At 42.8% G+C, this 24,954-nt stretch overlaps 1 protein-coding gene across 4 annotated transcripts in view; it reads right to left on the reverse strand.

Moving 5' to 3' along the window:
* The window catches only part of ASTN2 (astrotactin 2), an 876,482-nt gene that overhangs the window by 503,561 nt on the left and 347,967 nt on the right, over window positions 1–24,954 (reverse strand). For all 4 annotated transcript variants that reach the window (XM_078436555.2, XM_078436553.2, XM_078436554.2 and 1 more), the window contains one exon: window positions 18,487–18,633. In XM_078436555.2, the coding sequence (XP_078292681.2) occupies window positions 18,487–18,633 (147 nt within the window). The remainder of the gene's footprint in view (window positions 1–18,486; window positions 18,634–24,954) is intronic.

The raw sequence follows: 24,954 nt of genomic DNA on the forward strand, positions 1-24,954 counted from the left end.
AACGTTGAGTAGATGAGCATTGAACAGGTAAATGCACCAATACTTACATGACTACAAATAAAAAGAAGAGCCGTGGATTAAGAAACAGGCTGCTGTGAGTACCTAAATGTGTGTGTGTGTGTGTGTGTGTGTGTGTGTGTGTGTGTGTGTGTGTTTCGGGGTGGAAGAGGGAGGGTGCAGACATCAGTGAAATAATGTTCCTTGCAAAGAAAATAAGACATGTGAAGTTTCTGAGATAGAAAATCGATTAGGTTCCGTTTCAGTCTGAACTCACATTAGCAAACGAGGCTAGCTAAACTCGGGGATTCGTGGGACGCCGGGCACGCGTTTATGTGGTTTCCTCTCAAACTTAATTGTCCTTTCTGGAGTGCTAAATATCTGAAAGAGCACAGTAAAATACCCAAACCATGATTTGGTGAATCCAAACCAGACCCCACAGTGCAGCTTCACAGTTTACACCTCAGGAATGGGCATTAGCAGAGGCCACATAAAAGAACAAATGTAAAGGGGTGCCTGGGTGGCAGAGTCAGTTGGGCATCCGACATCAGCTCAGGTCATGATCTCACGGTCCGTGAGTTCGAGCGCCGCGTCGGGCTCTGTGCTGACGGCTCAGAGCCTGGAACCTGCTTCAGATTCTGTGTCTCCCTCTCTCTCTGCCCCTCCCCCAGTCACACTCAGTCTCTCTCTCTCTCTCTCTCTCTCTCTCTCTCTCTCTCTCTCTCTCTCAAAAATAAAGATTAAAAAAAAGACCAAATATCAAACTAAAATCATTTCACTTTTGCAAAGGACTAGACAATTTTCTACATTTTTGTTGTTAAGTTCATTTAGATGATGCAGCCCTTCTGTCTCTTTACAGACAGCGTGTCTGGTACAGTGTTTAAAGGCAGGCATAGGGAGCCAGGCGATCAAGTATTCACACTGTGGCCCTGCCGGCAACTAACCAAGTCAAATTGGTCCAGTTAAATGGGCCTTGGTTCCTCAGCTATAAAATGATGGATAATAATCTCATAGGAATGTGGAAGGTAATATATGTAAGTTAAATTTCTGTTGTTTCAAATTACTCAGCTTTAATGTAAGTGAGGTAATACACGTAAAGTACTTAAAATAGTACCTGGTATGTAATAAATGCTTAATAAGTGTTAGCTACTCTTACACTATTTCTACCTAAATATATTTGATGATCCCATTGTGAAATACAAGAGAATGCAGCCTCGTTCAAATACAGTTTGGCAAAAACAAACACAATAACCCAGGCTCCCGCTTAAATAACATATTAGCTCTGGATATAACAGTGTAAACAAAAGCTCATTCTGTGACTCATTTCTATTTTCTTAATTGCCTGCTCTTGCTCTGGACCTCAGCCAGGAGTCAGTCTTTAGCCGTGCCATGGATATACACATATCAAATTGTGCGTATGCATAAACAAGAACACGCAGGTCCTGGTGCTTCTGAGGGCTGCAAAGAAATGGCATTAAAAGTGAGTGATTTGAAACAACTGAAATTTAATTAAAAACAAAATTAAAAGTTGTTCCAAGCCCAGTGCTCCAGCCAGCAAGACTCAGAGGAAATTAGTAAGTGGTACTAATAGTCGGATCCAATTCACAAACCTCTATGAAGAGATAGTCAGAGGGAAAAAAGATGCATACTCTTTAGATGAAACAATTAAAGATCACTTCTGAGAAATAATCATGAACAGTATCCCAGGGCAAAAAGGAATATTATTAGCTGGTGTGTTCCTTTTTGACTTTCTCATTTCCATTACAGGAAAGTGCCCTGAAATTCCCCAAGTAGCATCTTCTACGGCAACAGACAAGGATACTGATTTTGAAAACCAGACTAATATGAGTGGGCGGTGGGGCAGATTCCTTTTAAAGAGTAATTGTCACCCGCTGCCTGACATTCCTCTTTACCAATCCATCCACCTTTTAAATTTTCAAGAACTCTGGTTGCTTAGTAAAATTCCAATCCCCTTCAAATTACAGATCTCAAACCACGAGCTAACAAGTGTTGGCTGGAAATTGGGGACTGGGTTCCAAGATGATTAAATGAGCTGGTTTCTGGGGTACCATTATGGATGGTGTCAGAGTGGGCAGTGAGGCTGTGCTGGTGGCAGAGCAGAGAAGTAAGTCCAAGAGAGACGTGGATCCGTCCCTGCTTTTCAGCGCAGCACGGAGACAGACAGACAGAAAGAAGCAAAAGCCAAGTCAGGAACCACGAAGATACAGGAAATGAGCTGAAGGCAATAAAAGAGGTGGGGCACGAGAAGTCAGGGAGAGAAGTAACCGGTGACAGGAAGCTGAAACTTTCTGCGAGTGTGAACTGGCTGGAAGGAGGGTGGCCCTGCTGAATTTAAACACCCAAAGTCGGGGCACATAGCAAATGCCCCTGAACAAAACACTCATCAGAGCCCTACTTTGCTGAACATCTTGTTGCCAGTGGAAAAGCAACAAGAATGCCTATCCATAGAAGATCTGGTTCCTGCTCTCCTCTGCAACCCTACCCCACCCAGGCCCCCCGAAACTGTGCAGATCTCTTTCCAGATTTTCCACTACTCTAGTGGTTTGAATGTGCTCTGCCTGGAACACGCTTCCCTCCCTCACACCTTTCCTGTCTCGAATGAAATGCCACCTCCTCTGACCACTATATCTGAGTTTGACATCCCAATGCTCCTCTTTGTTTTAATTGTTTTACACCATTTCAATTATTTTCACAGCGGCCCTCACTTATTTCCCTGCCACAACATATTTTGCGATTTTGCTAATTTTCTTTGGGGCCTGTCTCTTGCTGAGAATGAAAGCATTATGAAGGCAGAGGCATTCATAATGTCTTTTTTCAGGATAGCGTCTCTACTGCTCCAGGACAATAGGGACACATGAAATAAATATTCATTCAATGTGTAACTTCTGTAATGATTAAATAGGCCATTGCAGGTTAAACACTCAGTACACTGGCTGTCACATCAGAGGCACGTGATGACTTTACTGAGATTTTTATAATCATCTAATATTATATTGACTTAGATTCTAACAGTGAGTTTGATCCTGGGAGGACAGAAGGATGGAGACTTGAGAAGGCAATCGGAGAGCCCCAAATACCAAGTTTCTGTCCTCACATGTGTCTAGAACACCCAATTTGCAGGAAGAATGTGCTTGTTATATACATGGATCTTACTGCGGGCCTTAGGATGGGAAGAGAATGGTGCTGGAGGCTGATAGAGCAGGTCCATCAGGGAAAGGGGAAAATCTGAGACCAATTATCTTTGGCACAAACCAGTTTCGTCCTATCCTAACAAACTCTTTGAGGAGGATCATGGATCTGTCCAAGATCAACCTATCCTTGATGCTCAACTCCACCCCTACTTTCACCAAGATCCACCTCGGGGAGAAGTGTCTTCTCCATCTTCTGTTCTGTTTTTGATGTAGCTTTGCAAACAATGCAACTTATGCTTCCTGGCTCAAGACTGGTGTTCAACCAAGGGATACAGGAGTACTGATGCATAGGGGCACTTGTACCCCAATGTTTATAGCAGCACTCTCAACAATAGCCAAATTATGGAAAGAGCCTAAATGTCCATCAACTGATGAATGGATAAAGAAATTGTGGTTTATATACACAATGGAATACTACGTGGCAATGAGAAAGAATGAAATATGACCTTTTGTAGCAACGTGGATGGAACTGGAGAGTGTGATGCTAAGTGAAATGAGCCATACAGAGAAAGACAGATACCATATGGTTTCACTCTTATGTGGATCCTGAGAAACTTAACAGAAACCCATGGGGAAGGGGAAAAAAAAAAGAGAGGTTAGAGTGGGAGAGAACCAAAGCATAAGAGACTGTTAAAAACTGAGAACAAACTGAGGGTTGATGGGGGGTGGAAGGGAGGGGAGGGTGGGTGATGGGCATTGAGGAGGGCACCTTTTGGGATGAGCACTGGGTGTTGTATGGAAACCAATTTGACAATAAATTTCATATATTAAAAAAAAGAAAAAGAAAAAGAAAAAAAAAGACTGGTATTCAAGAGTCCATCCCAGTGTCAGATCATGTGACCAAATTTTATGTCTTGAGTGGGGAACGGATCTAAACATAATAGACTCCACTCTATGTTAGATACTGTTTCAAAATTTGGAGTCTATAAAAGTGGAAGAGTCCCTACCTGAAAGTAGCACATGATGCAGCGGAGAGATAACCAGACAGACAGGTATCACAGAGCATCACCAGTGTTATGATGAAGAGGAACCAGGAACCTTTGGGCACACAGAGCACGGACCCTGATTCCTCTGCAAGGTCAGAATGGCCACATCTGAGCTGAATGTCAACACAGCAGAAGGCAAAGCTAGGTGAAGTGGAGGCAAAGGAGAATTTTGGCAAAAAGGAAAGGATGTTTTTAAAGCAACAAAAAAAGAACCTTTGGGGCCTTCGAGAAACAGCCTGGTTGGAGATTGGCTAGAGTGCAAATGAGATGGGAAATGGGCAAAGATAGGCTGAAAGTAGTTCCCGGCACTCGCAATTTAGAAAATTGCTACGCCAGCTACTTTGCAACATGCCCACAATGTGCCCTCACCTCTGTGCCATGTTCTCCCTCTTGAGGTGGCAGGAGCTGCCATTTTTAATTGATTCCATATTTCAAATGTGACACCAGTTCCAATCACTAGGCCCCTGGGCCTCCCTCCAGGCCTCTGCTTCCATGGCCGGTCCCACACCCAGCACATTAATACAGCATCTGAGTCTTTGTAGGAGATGCCCCCCCCCCCCCAAATCTTCGTGCTCACAGATCACACCAGCACCTGTATGGGGGCCTGGGATGATAGCTCTCCAGCCTCTGCCCTGGCCTCAATACTGTGATAAGACATCACTTGAACTATTACTCACACTGTCAAACCTGTAGGAGAACAGCCTTCAGAGATCTGGTGAGTTAATTTTGCTCGCAAAACACAGTGACATCTCTTACTAGTAATTTTCATCCAGGCAGGATCTGTACAGGTCCCAATAATATGTGTTCTTCAAAGTTGCTTGCATTTCCCCCCCTTTTTTTTTCCTACAACCATAGACAAGATGTGGGTATCTGGTTCTTGATCTTCACACAGGAAAGCTGGCACAGGAGCACAACGGTAGTATTAGCTAGCCCTTAGCGTGTTTACCACTAACCAGTCACGTGATCTTCGCAAAGCACAGTCTGATTCCCGGCACACTGGCATCCCCGTGTTTCAGAAGACCGAGCTGGGCCACGGGAGAGGTGGATTGAGGATCTGAACCCATGTACTCCGCCACTGGCAACCGTGGTCTTAACCACCACACGTCACAGCTTGGCAGAAGACACTCTTATTTTGATGTCTGGGGTCGCCAGCCTCTCAGGGACGCCGGGAGGCAGATGCAGAGCGGCCTGTGACTCCCTCCCCTCCTCAGCACCCCCTTGCAGCGAGTTACTAAATGTCCTTGGCTCTAGCTCTACAGGAACTCCCTTCTCTCTCTCTCATTCTAATGCCCCAGTTCAGACATCACCATACAGACTAAATGTAACAGCCCCTTAACAGGTTCCTTTCCTTTGGCCTCGGCCACTCAGACTCACCCTCTACACTGTGGTCAGTCAATCCACAATCTCCACCGTGTACTGAAGATTTCACAGGAAAAATACAGCGACACTGTCTGCCCTCAAGGGGCTGAAGGCAGCATTAGCAAGGGCTATTGTTGACTGAGCATTGACTATGTGCCACATGCTTGCCTTAGTTTCGTATTCAGTCATTTGACTGCCCTCTGAAGTGGTTTACTGCTGCCATCCCCATTTCACAGATAAGCAAACAGAGGCTTAGAAATGAAATAACTAGCTCAACACTACATGGCTACAAAATATCAGAGCCAAGTATTGAACCTAGGGAGTGTGATTCTATATCCCAGACTCTTAACCAAATTAGACACTGAATAAGCAATTGTAAATGTGCTGACTGCACATTTAACAGCGAGACCTAACTTAGACTAGAAGTAAGGGTAGGATGCCAATGGAAAAAAATATTACCGAGTGCCTCCTCTTTGCCAAGCATTCTACTACTGAATGCTTGACAGATATTATCTCATTTAGTTTCCCTAAGAGGAAGTTATTATCATCATGTCCACTCTACAGATTAGGGAACAGGCCAGAAGGGTTAAGTAACATCTGTAATATCAAATAGCTATTAATTCACAGAGTCAGCATCTCAACCCAGATACATCTAACTCTACAGCCCTATCTCTTAATTACCATCTTGCATTGCATTTTGTAAGAGCAACTGGGATGTCTACACTCCCTTGTTTAAATCCTTCAGTTCCTCCATGACCTCCAATCACCTCCTTGAGGGAAGTCCAACAAAGAGACCCTGCTCTCCCATCTGTTCCTCCCATTATTCTTCATCATGTCCCTCGGAGCCTGGGATGCTCTGGATGCTCTCTGTTCCTGCCACACCTTTTCCTAGGGTGTCCTCCTTGTCTGGGACATTGTCCTTCTTGTCTTCACTCCATCCTGGATCTCCGACAGAGCAAACATTCTCACTCCCAATCCTGCCCACCCAGCTCCTCCCAATGGGACAAATCCTCTCGCTCCCTAAGGCTTTACCCAGATCTGGCCAGTGGAAAATACTCCAAGTTTCCCTGGCAACCTCGCTCACTCTTGTCTACACGCCCTACATGGTTCTGATTATGATTTGCCTTTTGTAGTCTTTTGCTTTATAGCTATCCTGTCACTTTAAATAACAGGCGTGAGCCCTTTGAAGATATGATTTGCATTTACTGAGCACCTGTTATGGGATATTTTCATATCCCTCTTGATTTCATCACCTTCACCTTACAAAATAGAGGCTAAGAGCTTTACTTTTATAGACGGTGGGATTGCTGGCTCAGAGAAGTGAGGTGACTCATCTAAGACCCATAGTTAGTAAGTAGAGAGATACAGCACTGAACCTGTGGTTTTCTGATTCTATATCTCACGTGTTTTCCTGTCTCACCCTCCTTTAGCACTGACTGTGTCTGAGTTTGTCCTAGAGTGTGAGTTTTACCCTGTACAGGCATTCAGCAAGGGCCAGCTGAAAGTCTTAATGTGTGGATTCACCAGTAAAGCCCAAATGGGAATTAGAGTTAAAGCAGAAGAGGGAATGCACAGAAAGTTCAGGAGTGGTTCAGGCTCTGGGGATTATTCAAGCTGAAGGTAAGATGCCCGAGCCTTTAGCAAAGGTTCAGAAAGTTTCCAACAGCTGCCCCCAAACCAGGATGGTGCAGCTGCAGATATATTTGGCTTAGATAATCCAGAGGGGTAGCTGGGGAGGAAAGCCAAACAGCAAGGCTCTGCTGGGCACTAGGGACCGGAGGGAGAAAGTGCAGAGAGGCAGGAGGGATGTGCAGGATTTAATTATTCTTCCCATCTCATCATCTCCCCTCTGAATATGATGCATTCTCTCCCTCCCATACTGTTGTTGGCATCTGAGATGTTCAAGGTCCCCTGGCAGCTGAAGCTTCGAACTGGAGATGGGAGGCATCTTTCCCACCATGGCCCGGATCCCCACCACTTCTTTTTTCTTTCCAGCAGCCTTGGGAGCCCACAGTCCCTGCCCAAGCTTGGCTGTGATCCTTCTAAGCTTTCTTCAAATGGCAACTTGTGGGCTGTGAAAGGTTTGCTCAGCTGCCTTTGCTTCGAAGATCCTTGCTCAAGGGGGCTGGCTGGCCACAGAAAGGCCTGGCCAGATAAGACTCAGAAGAGATGTGGATGCTAATGGGATGGATGCATAAAGACTCCAGAGGCCATGTACCCAATGGGATGAATAAAGGGCAACTTTGCAGTCAAATGCTCTACTTCTGAGTTATATCCCCTCTAAAGGGAAATATTTCTCACTCTACTTTTAGAAAGTTATGGCAGGGAGGAATTTTAAGTACCATCTTGTTCCCTTCCCAGATTGTACCAGGAAGAAACAGGCCTGGAGAAGTCGTGGTACAGCCACAGCCCAAATGCAGTCATCTAATTTTCTGTCTACCATGTTCTACAGCCACAAATAACTTTGCTCACCCCCTTCCTGCCTTTATGGCATTGAAGTGCTCACATAAACTTCATGGGCTTTAATTTCCCTTAAATTTAAAGTGAGGATAATGTCTGGATCTACTTCATGAGACATTAGAATGAAAGCAGGTAACCCTTTTCAAGGCACTTAGCAGTGTTCTGTAAACATTGCCATTATTAATGTTGGTATTAGCTCATCATTGGAACACTTGACCAGCAGGGTCTACATGTATGCACTGACAAGTGCCCATGCCCCTCTAGGAAGCATGGCATCACCCATCACCCACCTTCATGTAAACATCAATGGCTCTGAGATCCAGCTCAGGCGGCACCCCTCAAGATATCCTCCTCTTAGTACCATTCCCCATCTCCAGCTTGAGGTACTTAGCTGTCCTTCTTTCCTATCCCCACAGCATCCAGCACAATTCTCTCTCTAGGAGAGGTCAGAGAGTGTGTCTTATTCATGTCTCCACCCCTGACATCTACACATGCCATGGAGAAGAGGATGTGCGATATTTGTTAACCAAAGGAAGGAAAGGAAGGCAGAAGAGGGGGGAGAAAACAGGCATTATGTATGAATAAGAAAGTGGTGTTGATAATGAATTTTTAACTATTTACTTTCTTCCTTCTGGCCAAGCTAAGCCTCCCCAAAATTGTACCTTCTACTGATGTGGCCATACCCACTAGGCTCTTTCCAACTCCTTTACTGTCCTCATAAGTAATAAAGTTATGAACAAACAGAAATGGGAAAGCACCACATTCTCATAATCAGACCTATTCTCATAGTTGGCCAAGAGATCCCACATATATCAGCCCACCGACACTCATCTGGGGTAGGGAGTATTAACACTGCTTTTGGGGGTGGCTGGGTGGCTCAGTCAGTTAACATCCAACTGTTGGTACCAGCTCAGGTCATGATCTCATGGTTTGTGAATTTGAGCCCCCACACTGGGCTCCCCACTGACAATGCAGAGCCTGCTTGGAATTCCGTCTCTCCGCACCCCCCTCTCTCTGCCCTTCCCCTGCTCAGTCTGTCTCTCTCAAAATAAATAAATACATTCTAAAAACTATTAAAAAAAAAAAAAAACCAAAACATTGCTTTTGGATGAGGAAACAGAGGCTCAGGTCAAAAAAAAAACAAAAAACTGGAAAGCAGAGTAGCTAGGTGTAGAACTCACATCTCCTGGGTCATAGATCAATGCACTTAACCACTGCACCATGTTATCTTCTCTCTCCCAGCACTGTACCACTGCCCCACCCCTACACCACTGTGCAAACACCAAGTCAATAAGGAGGGAACATCTCACTATAATCCCAAGCTCCCTCTCATCAGAGCTCCCGTCCATCACTCTCTCCTCCCTGCTGAAAAGTCAAAGTGGTCTTCTGCTCACAATAGCAGAATGGAATTATTAATGAGAAGAAATTGCATTTTCCTACCCCTTTCGACCGTCCTCTGCCCCCCGTTCCTAGGAACGTATTTTTGGACTCAATGTGCTATCAAAACACAGAAATTAGTCTCTAATTTTGGACGTCAAACTCAGTTATCCCTTTTGTTAGGAAAGGAAATTAATAACAATTCATCCTGGTCAGGAGCCAAGTTAACATCTTAGCACAGAGTGTCATTAAAAATCCCAACCCAACTAGCTGTTGTGATATCTTTAAAAGCTTCAACATGTTCAGCCGCTTAGAGTGGTTTTCCAGAGTTTATTCTCCCTCAAGCCCCTTGTCACTTTTAACCTGGGGATCAGTTACTATTTAAGGAAGAAATAGCTTGAAGCATTTTTTTCCTTCCATGATTTTGTAGACTTAGGCTTTTCTAATAAAGAGGTTTGAGGGGGAAAAAAGCAGATTCTACTCTAGGGGGTATCCACCGCCCCAAGCAACAGCTCCAGGCCATTGCTGAGCAAGTTGCCCATTAAGCACCAGAAGAGGAAGAAGGGAAAGAAGTTTTCACAGTTTATAATTATATTACCAGTTTCATTACAGATCTCATTTTAATTCTGACTGAAACCTAGCCTTGCCTTCTCCCTGCACTCTCTCATGTATAGTTATTAAATCTGGGTTGGAGTTCAACCTATTCTTCCTGATTTCAGCATATTAATATGGTTTATTGGTATTTCATTGCCACCTCCCCCCTCTTGGCCCCCCCCCCCCCCGGGTGTTCTGAATCTCAGCTCAATTTATATTTTCCCCTCTTCCTGGGCTTCTGGATAAAGCTGGTTTCATTTTGGTGCTGGGGGAGAAATGTGATTTTGATTGGAGTTTCTTATCTTTGGGGATGGGAGGAAAAACTGTGGGGAGTGAAGTCAATCACAAGATAGGCAAACTCAGATTTTGTGCACCGTCATTCCCCCAGATATATCTTCTTAGGTTATCTAGGTTCACCTGCCTGCCCCACCTCCCTTCATTTCACAGACACAATTTATTATATGTCTGCTGAAGCCTCTGTTAGACCTCACAGTAGGGTAGGACATGAATAAGCTGTGGCCTTTGACCTTGAGGAAATTTAAGTCTAGCTAGTGAAATCACTTCATTTTTTGGTTTTCTTTCTTTCTTTCTTTCTTTCTTTCTTTCTTTCACTCACTCACTCATTCATTCATTCATTCATTCAATGAATGCTGTTTGGTTGCACAAACTTTGATTTAGACACTGTCCTAGGTGCTGAATATAATGAGCAAAACAAATAAAATCTTTAGCCTCATGGAGCTTACAACTTAGTGGGAGAGACCAACATGAACTAGATAATATATAATTACCAACTTAAATAATTGGAATAAAGGAATAGAGCAGGGGTTGTGGAGAATAATTACTAAGGGACCTAAAAGAGGCAGGGATATGAAAAGAGGAAGTCAATCACTTTAGGGTAAATAAATTTGTCCATAAGAAACTGGGGAGGTAGGGAAAATGTTTTCCAGGCAGTGGGAACAACTTGTGCAAAGGTCCTGAGGTAGGAGGCAGCTAAGGATATTTAAGGAACCCACATAAAGACAGTGGAGTAAGTTGAGGCTGGATGGAGAGGTAGGTAGGGACCTGATCTTGCAGGAACTTAAGAGCCATGTTAAGAAGTTCAGTCTTTACAATTATAGTAAGAGGTACTTGAACAGGTTTTATGAGAAAATGCAGTATGCTGAGATTGCTGATTTTAAAATATCAACTCTGTTTGTATTGTTGAAAATACAACAATGTTGACTGGAGAGGAGTCAGATTTAACTCAGGAGGCCAGTTCTTAGGACTATGGCAGTTGTTCCAATGACACATTCATAACAATAACAGTGATGGGAGGTAGGCTGTGGGGTTATTAAAAAGGCAGAAATATAGTTCTATCTAGTTTTCAAGGAATGGGGTTTTGATAAACAGGGTTTTCTGGAGGAAGGAGAAAATTAAGTTAGGCCATGGAGATGGGTAGAGTTGCAGTATATGGAAACTAGGAAGGGTACTTCTGGTGGAGAGAAACACTTAAGCAAATGTACATAGGAAGACACAAGGCAAAGTAGCCTATCTGTCATAACAGCATCAAATGTGTGCAAAGTGGTGAAGGGCAAACAAGGCGGAGACCCTGCTATGGAGAACTTTCATCCCTGAACATGTTCTATGGCACTCAAAGGTCTGCAATTAGCACTGAACATTTTAAAACCAAGCCCCAGATGGTGCCACAGAGCAGAAGGTCCAAGGAACTCCTCTCTTTATACAGGTTTCTTTGCAGTTTGTGACTAAGCAGTGTGGTGTAATTTTTCCTTCCTTAAGTTGAAAATACTCCCCCCATGTATTCAAATCACTGCAAACTAGCTCTGGAGCTGGTTATAACCTCATTCTTCATTAAAGGCACAAAGCCATATAAGATTAGCTCACTCTCTTGGGTTGAAAGACATGAAATAGGGGTGGAAGCAAATATAGATTGAGATTCATCATATATAATTTTTGTTTTCAAAGGCAGCTACACGTGGCATATTAATGAGCTAGGCCATCCTAATGATAAACATTTCCACTTCAGGTTTTCACAGGCTGGTGAGGAAACCTCAGACCCCAAATTCCTCAGTCATAGAAAACAAAGGGGATTTGAAATATCACCTAGTCTAACCCAAAGGTGAGGCCAACAACTTAACTTTATCTTAACATATAAATATTTTAGCATGAATATTTTGATGTAATGAACATATCAACACAAAAATACTGTGTGTGCATGTGTGTGTGTGTGTGTGTGTGTGTGTGTGTGTGTGTGTGTGTGTTTAGTCAGGTAAAGTATTCAAGAGACACCCCCTAGCTTTCACTCATTCCTGAGTTTCATTCCATTCCTGGGCTAAGGAAAAGAGTGGGTGCCACCCAAGAATGAGGTTCTGAAGAATAAACATAATTTGAAAGTCCTAAAAAATAAAGTGTTTTAAAAATTTATATTCTGATAAAATGGCTCTGAATCAAAATACCATGTATCCAAGTCAAACCCATTTCTTCCCTTTTCTTCTATGGCTTCATAGAAATGTGGTCATCTATTCTTAGGAAATTTCCTATGATGGGGAACTCCTTACCTTGCAATGACCCCCTTCCAGTATTAAACAAAAGTGATAACAACCACTAACATTTATACGATTTACTGAGCCATTACTAGATCTCTGGTACTGAGCTAAAAGCTTTATGAGCATTATTTCATTTATTCTGCACAATAACTCTACGGGATAAGTACTGCTATTATCCCCACTTTATAGATAATGAAGCTGAAGCTCAGAAAGTGAAGACATTTTCAGATGAAGGATCAATTTTACTTCATCACTGACCACCTCATCACCCATCTAGCTCTAATTTTTCTTCCTGGGGACTCTCAAGTCTGTCCCCTTTTCAAAACTAATAATAATAACCATGGTTATATTTGTCAAAGAGTGGAACATGGAAGGACCTCGGTTCAGGTACATTTGGGCTCTCATATGTTGCTTCACTTCTGTGTGTTAATCTGGCCAAATCACTTAACATCTCTGCATTTACATCCATGTATGCAAATGAAGATGCTAAATGCTGCCTCACAGTTCTGCTATGAGACTGGAATGAGTAAATAACTCCATGAAAATGTTTGAACACTGCCATATTTATAACAGACTTACTCAATAATATTGGGTTCACTTTTTGTTTGAATTCCTTCAATTCTTCTTATAGAATGATTCCTTCGGTCATTAGGTATCCACAGTGTTTTTCCAATCTCTCAACTGTGAAGCCTCTCCTTTGGACAACTTCCAATATATCACTCACCTTCTCAAAGCACCAGAACAGAACAGACTATAAGAGAGAACTCTAGGTGTACTGTTATTTGTCTACACTAGAGTGGGGCCATCTCACTCACTTAATCTAAACAACTTACTCCTTTAAAAGTTGCCTCTTGGGGCACCTGGGTGGCTCAGTTGATTGGGCGGCCGACTTCAGCTCAGGTCATGATCTCACGGTCGGTGAGTTTGAGCCCCGTGTCGGGCTCTGTGCTGACAGCTCAGAGCCTGGAGCCTGTTTCAGATTCTGTGTCTCCCTCTATCTGACCCTCCCCCGTTCATGCTCTGTTTCTCTCTGTCTCAAAAATAAATAAACGTTAAAAAAATTAAAAAAAATAAAATAAAATAAAAGTTGCCTCTTTGGGGCACCTGGGTGGCTCAGTCAGGTAAGTATCCGACTTCGGCTCAGGTCATGATCTTGTAGTTCATGAGTTTGAGCCCCACATCAGGCTCTCTGCTGTCAGCATGGAGCCCACTTTGGATCCTCTGTCCCTGGTCTCTCTCTGCCCCTCCCCCGCTCTCTTTCTCACTGTCCTCTCAAAAATAAATAAACATAAAAAATTAAGAGTTGCCTCTTCTATTAGCTTGCTGTAGTGCCAGAATATTGGGTAAATATACCCTGACTTACACTGGGAGCCTCAAGATATGCACAAACCAACATCTCAAATAAGATACGCTTTTAAAATTAACTTGTAACCATTCATCCACAATGCCACCTACATGACAATCTGGATGAAGCCTGGATCCATGTGCATTATCAGGTCTGCTTTGTTATAAAACTCATAGTCGCCATTTACATTGCATTCAGTGCTATGGACAATCACTGGAGCTACAGCATGAGGCAGCTCCATTAATATGACATTGACACAGTAAAAGATGGAAGAAACCAAAGCCCTTTATCAGGAGTCCCTGTGGTCCCAAGGAGTTATTACATTATTATATGTTATTAGAAAAGTAACATTTACAGAGATATTAATGCAACTCTCAAACTTCTGTTAATTGATCACACAGAGTTCATATTATGAATATTAGTACATAGACTCCACCCCTAGAGACTGTGATTCACTAGTTCTAAGACTCATCAGCCCAAATGACCAAAATGCTTATAACTAACAGTCCACAGCAGAAAAAACAGCTAGATTCAAGGAGTTTGGACACAAATCTAATTTATCTCTGCACTGTGTACTTAGCAGGGCAAAAAGCCTCTAGTGGCCTTGAGAAGACCCAGACAAAGAAAGGGGTGATATTTGCCAAGGGATTGGATGAGGGCTGTCAGTACTCATTGCTCTTGCCAGTGAGGATATGGAAAAGTGCCACGTTGTGCTGGCCTTTACCTATAACGGGCAGTAAGTATCAAGTACAACGATACCATAACACAACTGCAGAATACTTTTCTTTTTGAAGACCTGCCCCATTACTCAACCCCACGCCCCATACGTCAGCACCACGGACAGCTCAACACATATGGCTGGATGAGTGCTCTCCCTAAGGGCTGACAAGTTGGCAGCCTAAGGTTTATGGGGAAGGTAAGAAAACTGAGAGCTGTCTTAGCCACTTAGCCATGGTCCTTGAGTGGCTTTGTCTCAGTGGAGTCCTTCCCCCTCGATGGGGGCTGCTTTCATCCTCATAGGCTTTATCGTGTGTGATGTTATTTATAACTCAGACAGTGGCCTTTTAAGGCAGGGGCATATATATATGATTGAATTGTACACTTGCATTCTGTTTTCTTTACTGTATGTATGTCATATATCGATGAATTTACAAATATTAATGCCAACTGATAATAAAGGTTCAGGAAAATAGACATCATCATCACTTACCCTCTTGCCTCCCTACATAACACTCCTGCATCTCCAGAAATCAGAGCTAGAGACCTCACTAGTCGAATTCATATAAATTATTCTTGGTTAGGCCCTGCTCCACCCCCACAGAAAACTGGATTCCACTCTTTTTCAAGTCCTAGTTTTCTTATCTGTCAAATGGGGATAATAAAGATCACTTTGAAGAGCTGTTGGGGGAATGGGATGTGCAATCCATATAGATTATCCACCCACAGGAAGCACTGGGATCATGCTGGGAAAGGTCTGCTTGCCTAGAACTGGACAGCCATCGACCTGACTGTAAGTATTCACTGCTCTAAGAAGTCCTGTTTAACCCCAGAAGTACCGTAATAGATTGGTACTGTTTGATTCTATCAGAATCTATTAGAATAGAAGAATCCCATTTATTTAGTTTCTTATGCCTTCTTGTCCTGCCATGTACCAGCTTCTGATGTCTCTTCCTTTATGGATCATTTTAAGAATAAGAGTAGCAAGCTATGGAGATTTTTCGAGCAATCACCATGTTTTAGATATTTTATAGGTATTTTATATACATTATGTCATTCAATCTTTTCAAAATAATCTCCATTTTACAGATGAGAAAAATTGAGACATAGGGAGCTTAACTGATTCTCCTATATTTCATAGCAACTAAACAAGAAAACTGAGATATTAACCTAAACGTATTCATTTCAAAGGGTACATTCCCAACCAAGACAATGTAGCATGCAGGGGAAGGGGGTTCCATTACACCTTGAGACTGAGATCCTTTTGGGCTAGGTCCTCTATCATTGCCTACCATGTTTGTACCATCGCATCCCTAGTATTTGTAAACTCCATTGCCATTGTCAATTATCCTTGATCTGTAAGCATTTTCTGCCTTAGTTTTCCTTGATTCAGTCTCCCCTTTCTTCTTAGAGATCTAATATAACAGTCCATAGGGCCATTCATAAGTCTGCTTTAATTCAGGTTTCATGCATTCATTAATCACATATTTACTGAGCATCCACCATGGACCAGGTATTGTGCTAATCATCAGGAATACAAGATCTCTCTCAGAAGACACAACTCCTGCCCCCAAAGAGATTCCAGTCTACAGGAAGAAACAGACAACTCTACAGGAAGTTGTAAAGTTTTAAGTTTATGACAGAGGTCAGAATAAAGACCACTGAGAAAGGGCACCTGTTATCTCACCACATTTTTCTCTGTCCTTCCAAGCCATCACAACACTTCTCGAGTTTTCTTGGGCGATCCCTTGATTTTGCAATTTCACAACTACATGTTCTCTGAAAATCTGATAAATGTGGAATTGTAGGCTTCACAATAATCCAATGAGATAGGTATTATTATCATACCATTTTATTTATTTATTTTATTTTATTTTTTAAAATTTTCTTTTTAACGTTTATTTATTTTTGAGATAGAGAGAGAGACAGAGCATGAATGGGGGAGGGTCAGAGAGAGGGAGACACAGAATCCGAAACAGGCTCCAGGCTCTGAGCTGTCAGCACAGAGCCTGACGTGGGGCTCGAACTCACGGACCGCGAGATCATGACCTGAGCCAAAGTCGGCCGCCCAACTGACTGAGCCACCCAGGCGCCCCTATTATCATACCATTTTATAGATGCAGACTGAGGCTCTGAGAGGTAAGTCATTCACTTGGCTATAGAAATGGCAGATAACAGAACAACTATTTGAATTCATGTTTGTATTATTCTATAGCCTCTGCTCTTAGCCTCTAAACTATTTACCATGACCTTGAGAAGGTTACTTAGACTCCTTAGGAGCTCAATGTCTACAAGCATGAAAATAAATATTCAAAACTCGAATGTTGCTAAGGCCTATCGTTCTACAGTTAAAGTGTAGGGACTGGTAACACTAAAAGTTAAGATCACATGCCTTAAATGGTGGCCAAAATTTGTCCTATTGGTTTTTCCAAACTCATTGTTTATTACTCTTAGCCTTTCATCTCCACCCAGGTTCTGGCAATTCTTCCCATCCCAATCTCCATGAACCTATATGTCCTAGATGCTTCTGTACATTTGCTTCCTTCTGCTTCCCTCTGCTATCCTTTTGTTATCTTACACTCAAAGTTGCACCTGTCATATGTACACATATGATTTGATAGAATTGAATCAAAAATGTTATGTTTAGGACCGAAAGCCAACTGCATGTATATAAAATAAGAAATACTGAACTTCATTGTAGTTCAGGTGAAAAACAAGTAGAGGCTAGTTTACATGGTGAAGTGGGAGCCATCACAGGATACATTAATAGAAGTCTGAGTGTTTCAGAGAAAGGAGGTAATCATTCCACTTTGGACAAAACATATGGAAGGGATTGGTGCTAGATCTGAACGTTAACTTAAAAGGTAAAGATAAAATTGAATTATATTGAGATAAGGCTGACAACTATTGAGTAAGGATCTCAAAAATATTCAATACAGATCCAATTGCAAAAATATTTTTTTTTAAAATAATAGGACTAATATGATGTTGGAAGTCAGAAGGGTGGTTACCTCTGGGAAGGCATTAACTGGGAGTGAACATAAGGAAGCTGGGAATGTATTATGGTTTGATCTGGATGGACTCTTATGTAAAAATTTAAGCTGTATACTTAATATACTTCTTTATTATATTTATGATAATCTTCATATACTTAAAAATAGTAATGCCAAGCACTTGGACAAGCAATTGAGGAAATAGGTGCCATCGCATCCTACTGGAGCATGTAAACTGGAACATCTTTCTGGAGGACACTTTAACAATAGCTATCAAGAACCTTAATCAGTTTCTTGGGCCATGCTTTTTTTGCAAATGATTACAAAGACTACAGTGTCTCATTAATTCAAATTAATTGTGCGAAGAGTAAACGGTAGGATATAACATACTTGTAAAGTACATCTACACGGAATGAGATAAGAATATTCTCCAGGACATTCAGGAAATTCCAACGAAGCTCATATGACCTTCTCGGTCATATTTTTTAATTAGCAAATAGTATTTGGGGAGGGGATATTTTTAGTTAGGAATAGGATTCACAAGCATAATAAGAAGCAGGAGGTTCTCTGAAGTAGCTCAGTCTCCCTGCACTCACATTTGAATTCTTCCTTAATTTAACAAATCTTATCCTTGCCCATGGCAAAAAAAAAAAAAAAAAAAAAAAAAAAAAGCAGTCTGTAGTTCCATTCAAATAATCCAGGATTCTAAATCATAAGGGCTTCTTCCAAGGCCTTTGGAATGTTTTGTTTGTTTGTTTGTTTGTTTGTTTGTTTGTTTTTGGTTTTGTTTTTTTTTTTGGGTAATCTGATTGTGAAGTTGGGCTATGCATGGAGGACATTTGACCAGACAGGGGTGCAAGGTGACGAGCAGGTAATGGGGCATCTTTTATGCTTGGTTCTTACCATCTGCAATGAAGTGCTCAGGCACATGCAGAGTCACTTTCACGGTCAGTGGACAGGACATCTGACTGCCACACACCATGGCCAGGATGCAGGAGCTCACAGCAATCAATGTCAAGGCCGTCTTATTCACCGGGCTTTTCAGCAAACCTAATAACAAAAATACAACACAAAGATACATAAATCCAGGAGGTGAGAAAATAGGGATAGCATGGAATTTTGGAATCCTGTTATTTTCCAAATGGGAAGCTGGAAAAAGAAACCATATTTTCCAACATCTGTGCTTGCAATGACATCTCAGTGGCCTTTGTTGGGTCTCAACTTAACTCTCTGCAAAATGGGCTTATCATCTCCTTTGGTACAGATGAAAGAAACGAGCTTCCTGAAAACTGTGGTAATTCCCTCTCCTCCCCTCTCAATTAGGCTGGTCGTTTTTGGTAATTATTAAAAAATATTAAACTCTCGGGGCGCCTGGGTGGCTCAGTCGGTTAAGCGTCCGACTTCAGCTCAGGTCACGATCTCGTGGTCTGTGAGTTCGAGCCCCGCGTCGGGCTCTGGGCTGATGGGTCAGAGCCTGGAGCCTACTTCCGATTCTGTGTCTCCCTCTCTCTCTGCCCCTCCCCCATTCATTCTCTGTCTCTCTCTGTCTCAAAAATAAATAAAACGTTAAAAAAAAATTTTTAAAAAATATTAAACTCTCTACTAGCTTTAGGAGCAAGTAGGAAGAAGTGAGAAGTGTTGAATTCGCAGAGCCCAGTGGAATGAACATGGGCTTTACAGTCTGACAACCGTGGGTTCAAATCTGGGCTTTAGCCCTCAGTGGCTGTGTGACCTGTTTCATTCTCTGAACCTCAGTTTTCTTACACGTCTGATGAGAGTAGTAAGAAACAGCTCACAGGTTGTTGTGATGATTATGTGGCATAGTGTAGACACAATGTCTATCATCTAACAGGGTCTCACAGACTGTTAGAAGCTCTTCAGTTCACATTAGTGTTGCAGGCATTTCCTGAGCACCTACTATGGAGATACATAGAGAGCAGCGTGAAGAAGAGTTTTTGCTCTCCGGGAGCTTACAGGCTAGGGGGCTTATCCCCAGCTAATTAGACTCCAAGGCAAGTTGTGTTAAGGAACTAGCAGAGAGGGTGCAAGATGTGAAGGGGAGATTTGCCTGAGAAAATTAAAGGCAATTTAGTAGATGCAATAGAATGAGTAGATCGGATTTGCATGGCCAGCAGAGCACTGGGCCAGCAGAGCAATTCTGTTGTCTGTGTCCTAAGCCCCCACTGTGTCTCATTCTTTAGGTCTTGCTATTGACAACTACTTTAAAGGTTTTGATAACATTTTTAGAACAATGGGTCCCAAATTTCTATCACCCACTAGGCTGTTTTGAGCAAACCTTTATTCCCAAGTCTCCTAGACATCTCCCTACAGTAGTCCCAGGGGCATGACATAAATGTGTTCAAAAGTGAACACATTATCTTCTCCTTAAAGCTCCCTCCTCTTCCTGATCCTTCTTATTCTCCTCCTCCTGTTCTTCCTTCTCCTCCTCCTGAGCTCCCCAACTTATTGAAAATACCACCATTTAAACTGGCAAGAAACTTAGACATCCTTCATGCTTGTCTTCTTCCTTTACAGCATCTGCACAGCCATGCAGTTCTATTTATTCTTTTTTTAAAGGTTTATTTATTTATTTTAAGATGGGGGGGGGGGAAGCACAGAGAGGGAGGGAGAGAGAGAATCCCAAGCAGGCTCTGCACTGTCAGCATGGATCTCGATGTGGGGCTTGATCTCACAAACCACGGGATCATGACTTGAGCCAAAATCAAGAGTCAGAGCTTAACCAACTGAGCCACCCAGGTGCCCCTTTATTCTATGTCCTTATCATTTTCACCTGTTTCCCCACATCTCTTCTGTTCTCTGCTTATGAAATGAGGGAGGTTTGGGCACATCTTCCCATCTCATTCCCTGCTGGAACCCCTTGAGACTGTTTTACACCTCTGGGCACAGGATGCCTTCAATTCTCATTAGCCTGGCATTCGAGGCCTTTCATGGTGGGTCTCTGCACTCACACCTCCTGTTGCCCTCCCCTACCTGACAGAGGTATGGGCAGGGCTGCATAACTGCAGTGCCACCACAGTCAACACTTCATCACACTAATATCATAGGTGTTATTTCTTTTTTAAAATTTTTTTAATATTTATTTTTGAGAAAGACACACACACACACACACACACACACACACACACACACACACAGAGTTCAAGTGGGGGAGGGGCAGAGAGAGAGGGAAACATGGAATCTGAAGCAGGCTCCAGGCTCTGAGCTGTAAGCACAGAGCCTGACATGGGTATCGAACCCACAAACCATGAGATCATGACCTATGCCCAAGTCGGACGCTTAACCGACTGAGCCACCCAGGAGCCCTGACAGATGTTATTTCTTTTGCATAGAACCCCACTTGTTACCTTATCCTTCATCACTCATGAAGGATATTAATCCTCTCCCTCTAGGCAAACAAACAGCCTATGTTTGTTGTGTTTCTCAAAATATCTCACTCAAACATTAGATTCTAGTAACTGGATGGTAAGCTCAGGTGCCATATCCTTTGCCTACCATTGATCCCAATGCCTAGCACAGTGTCTGGGATGTGGTAGAATCTCAGCGAATGCATCCCAACTTCCAGGGATGATAGTAACATGTTAGTAAGCAGATAAGGTGCTGACCAGTCGAAAAGCAGGCCAACCATAAGCCAGCTGCATTGCTAGACTGGTGGATCCTAATGGAATAAGAGCCCTTATGGACAGCTTTTGGATTTTTTTGTATGCTTTTCTAATTTTTTCTTAATAAACAGTGAGCTTCTTGAAGGAAGGCACCCCACCTTCACCATCTTTACATCTCTCATGCTAAACTTACTTCCTGGAACCTAGAAGCTCTTTGATTTAAGAATAGCATCCTTGGGGCGCCTGGGTGGCTCAGTCGGTTAAGCGTCCGACTTCGGCTCAGGTCACGATCTCGCGCTCCATGAGTTTGAGCCCCGCGTCGGGCTCTGGGCTGATGGCTCGGAGCCTGGAGCCTGCTTCCGATTCCGTGTCTCCCTCTCTCTCTCTGCCCCTTCCCCGTTCATGTTCTGTCTCTCTCTGTCTCAAAAATAAATAAACGTTAAAAAAAAAATTAAAAAAAAAAAAAAAAAGAATAGCATCCTTATCTTTATTGCTAGTCCTAGTACAAGGCATAACTTTTGGTAGAGACTGTTCATCTATTTGCTGTATTTGTTGGATATATGTTAGATGGAATGGCAAGTAAGATTTAAAAAGCTGGTTCCGGAGTCAGGTGGATGGGAAGTCCCTAAGCCTAAAATGACCACTGGAAGAAAAGGAACAAATTTTCTCTCTTCCTGGGAGCCACAAAAAGCTGTTTCAAACTCTGAACTATACAGTTTAGTACCTAAATAACATAAGCTAGCTAGCATCCAAGTTTTCTACTAGAAAGGGTATGGACTAGGAGTCAGCGCTTTGTGTAAGTCTTCCCTTAAAAAGTCAACATGTTACCCCAAGTCTAGATATTTAACAACCTCCCCTCCTTCCCCCGCAAAGAACACTTAGCAGCAGCACTGAGTTTCCACTCTAGATTCTGTAGAGTCTGTTCTCAGGGGACGAACATGTAAGGATGAGTCCAGCATGAACACATTCTTGGCAAGGGGAACCGGAGAGTGAGATAAGGAAGGTAGATGTTCCTGGCATTGGGGAAGCAGATGCCCTGGATGGACAACAGCATCCTGTGGGTCTCTGAGAAGGCACCTCCCAGACTTGCCTCCATATGGCAGCAGAAATGGAGATGACCAAGACTTTCCTTTTGCTAATTAACCAACTACCAGAAATGCTGCCCAGCCCTCGCTGGGCTGATTTCTGGTTGGGAGATGAGGACTTATGGGCAGGTGTGGGATTGCTTGTACTATCTCTCTGGACTCACACCGGGCTAACTGCTTCCCCTAGGTCTTTTAAACCTTCACAGTAATCCACAATCTTTAGGAGTCAGTGGGGAGGGGAGTGAAGGTATATTGTTAGCTTATTGCCTCTCAGTTTTACCATCTGGAAAATAGGAAGGAGACGACACATCCTTCGAGAGTGTTGTGAGACCTAATGAGACAGCACATGTTAAATGCCTACCGCAGTTTTTGGCACATGGTAGGCCCTCGCAAATGATCATTTCCAAGCCAGGTATCAGTATTTATCTAATCATTGATGGCAGAAACCAGTACTCATTTACTTCTTTGTCCAACACATTGGCAGAACATATTATGAACTGAATTATTCTTTAGAAACCAAAGACAGAAACGGTGGATATAGTGGGGGAGAGTCCTAAGAAGAGGGAGGGAGTGGAGGGGAGAATGTGAATGAACAGTGTCCTGGGGAAGCCATTTATTCCGCGAATGCCTGAATCGCTACAGCTGCCTCTGAAGTCCAGGAAGAAGAAAGCACACAGGTCAAGTCTGCACTTGGGCCAGATGCCTGTGGAGCTGCCCATGGGGCTTGGGGAGTTTCCATGGCAACTGAATCTGGCAGAAACTTCACAGTGGAACTCAAACAGAGGTGACTTCTTAAGAGTTCCTGGCCCAACGAGCTGATCATTAGCATTTAGCTCTGAGTAAGAGCTGTAGACAGTGGCAAGGTAGAAACTATCTTTCCCATAAAAACCACATCCTTCTCATCCAGGCTCTGTATTGCATCACAGGAAGCCGAGACAGGGAGGAGAAACTCCCTTTACAGAGTGTTTACTATGATTCAGGCACTACGCCTAGCACTCACATCTATCCGACCATTCACCCATCCAACCAGTTTTTACCGAGCATCACCTCTTTCTCCATATTGTTCTAGGCAAAGAGGGAATGACAATGAACACAAGGCAACCCATGTCCTTGAAGCTTACATTTTGGTGAAGCAAATTCACCTCATTTAATCCTTATAACAAACTGCTACTATCATCCCCATTTTACACATAGACAGAGGGACAGAACAACCAAATGACTTTCTAAGGTCACTCAACTTGTACATGGCAGAGGCAAGATTAGAACCAGCACTTTCCAACCTGTCCCCCATATCATGCCACCTTCCACTTCACCACAGAATAAAGGTCCCACCAAGGCATCATGTAGTTGCAGAAAGAGCATGACCTCTAAAGCTAGACCTGCTTGTGTTCAAATCCTGGCTTCACCACTAAGTCTCCATGTGACACTTGCCAGTGGGTCTAACCCTAAAAGGACAAAATATTTCCATCTGAAAAATGGAGGAGTGTTCTTCTTTCAGAGCTAATATGAGGACAAAACAGAACTCCATGCAACTGGACAAAAATCAGTCAATGACAGCTTCAGATCAATAACTGATAGCTCCAGATCATAACAGGAGCATCGCCAAATGTCCAGGGTCACGGGTATTCTTGTTTCACATTCCAGTTCGCAGTCCCCTCCCCATCACTTGCAAGAGAGAGCACTGTGCTATAGGAATAGAATTACACCAGGATGTATTGATTGCTGGAACTGGAGAAAGTTAATAATCTAATTTCCCTTTCGTTTCCCCTCCCTCTTACCACTCAACTCCTCTCATGGCAGCAGAGAATGGCATAAAATGCATTGCTTGAGAAATTCGACCGGAAATAACTCGGCATTGTTGATCCACACGCTGCCTATAATTTGGGGTTTGATTGATTCTCAGTTTGGAGATGCCAGGTTGAGAGAAGAAAATCAAATTTAAGTTAAATTTGGAATTGAATCAATCACATTTTACAATGAAGAAAATAGATCTAACCCCATCAGACCACTGTGTGCAGAAAACTTAAAGCTGCTATACTTCCATTGAATCCTTCCTCCCGATATGTCTGGGGGACAAAAAACTAGGTCCCAAGCTGAGAAATCATTTCTTCCTTTAAATGGCATATGGGGTTGGGGTGAGGGACAGGGACTTGAAGATCCCAGGACATTAGGGCGGAGGAGGCCAATTGGTAGAAAAGTCACTTAGAATAGGATGAAGAGGCTGGGTTTTGGAGATTTAAATCCAGACTCTTCCATTTAATAGCTATCTAACTTGTGGCAAGTTACCTACACTCCCAGAGCCTCAGTGTTCTAATCTATGAAATGGCAATCATAACCCATAACTGGTGGAAAAGCTGTTTAGATTAAATGTAAGATCATAATTGTAACATTAAACACATGTACTTTATCTTTCCTTTCATCTCAAGTCTTCAAATTCCCACTGCCTACAGATCTCAGCAGGACATATGGCTCTTTGGCTTACACTGGAATTCTGGCTTTTATACTTAGCTGCTGGCCTTCATGCACAAGTCACCTAACTCCTCTAAGCCTCAATGTCTTTATCTGAGAAGCTGTTCATTCAATAAGTAGTTATTTAATGTGCATCTACTATGTGCCAGACCTCATCTTTTGTGCCCTTCTATTATTTCCAGCGTCTGTAAGTGTGT

This window comes from Panthera onca, chromosome D4 (assembly GCF_046562875.1).
Source record: "Panthera onca isolate mPanOnc1 chromosome D4, mPanOnc1 haplotype 2, whole genome shotgun sequence".
Lineage (NCBI taxonomy): Eukaryota > Metazoa > Chordata > Mammalia > Carnivora > Felidae > Panthera > Panthera onca.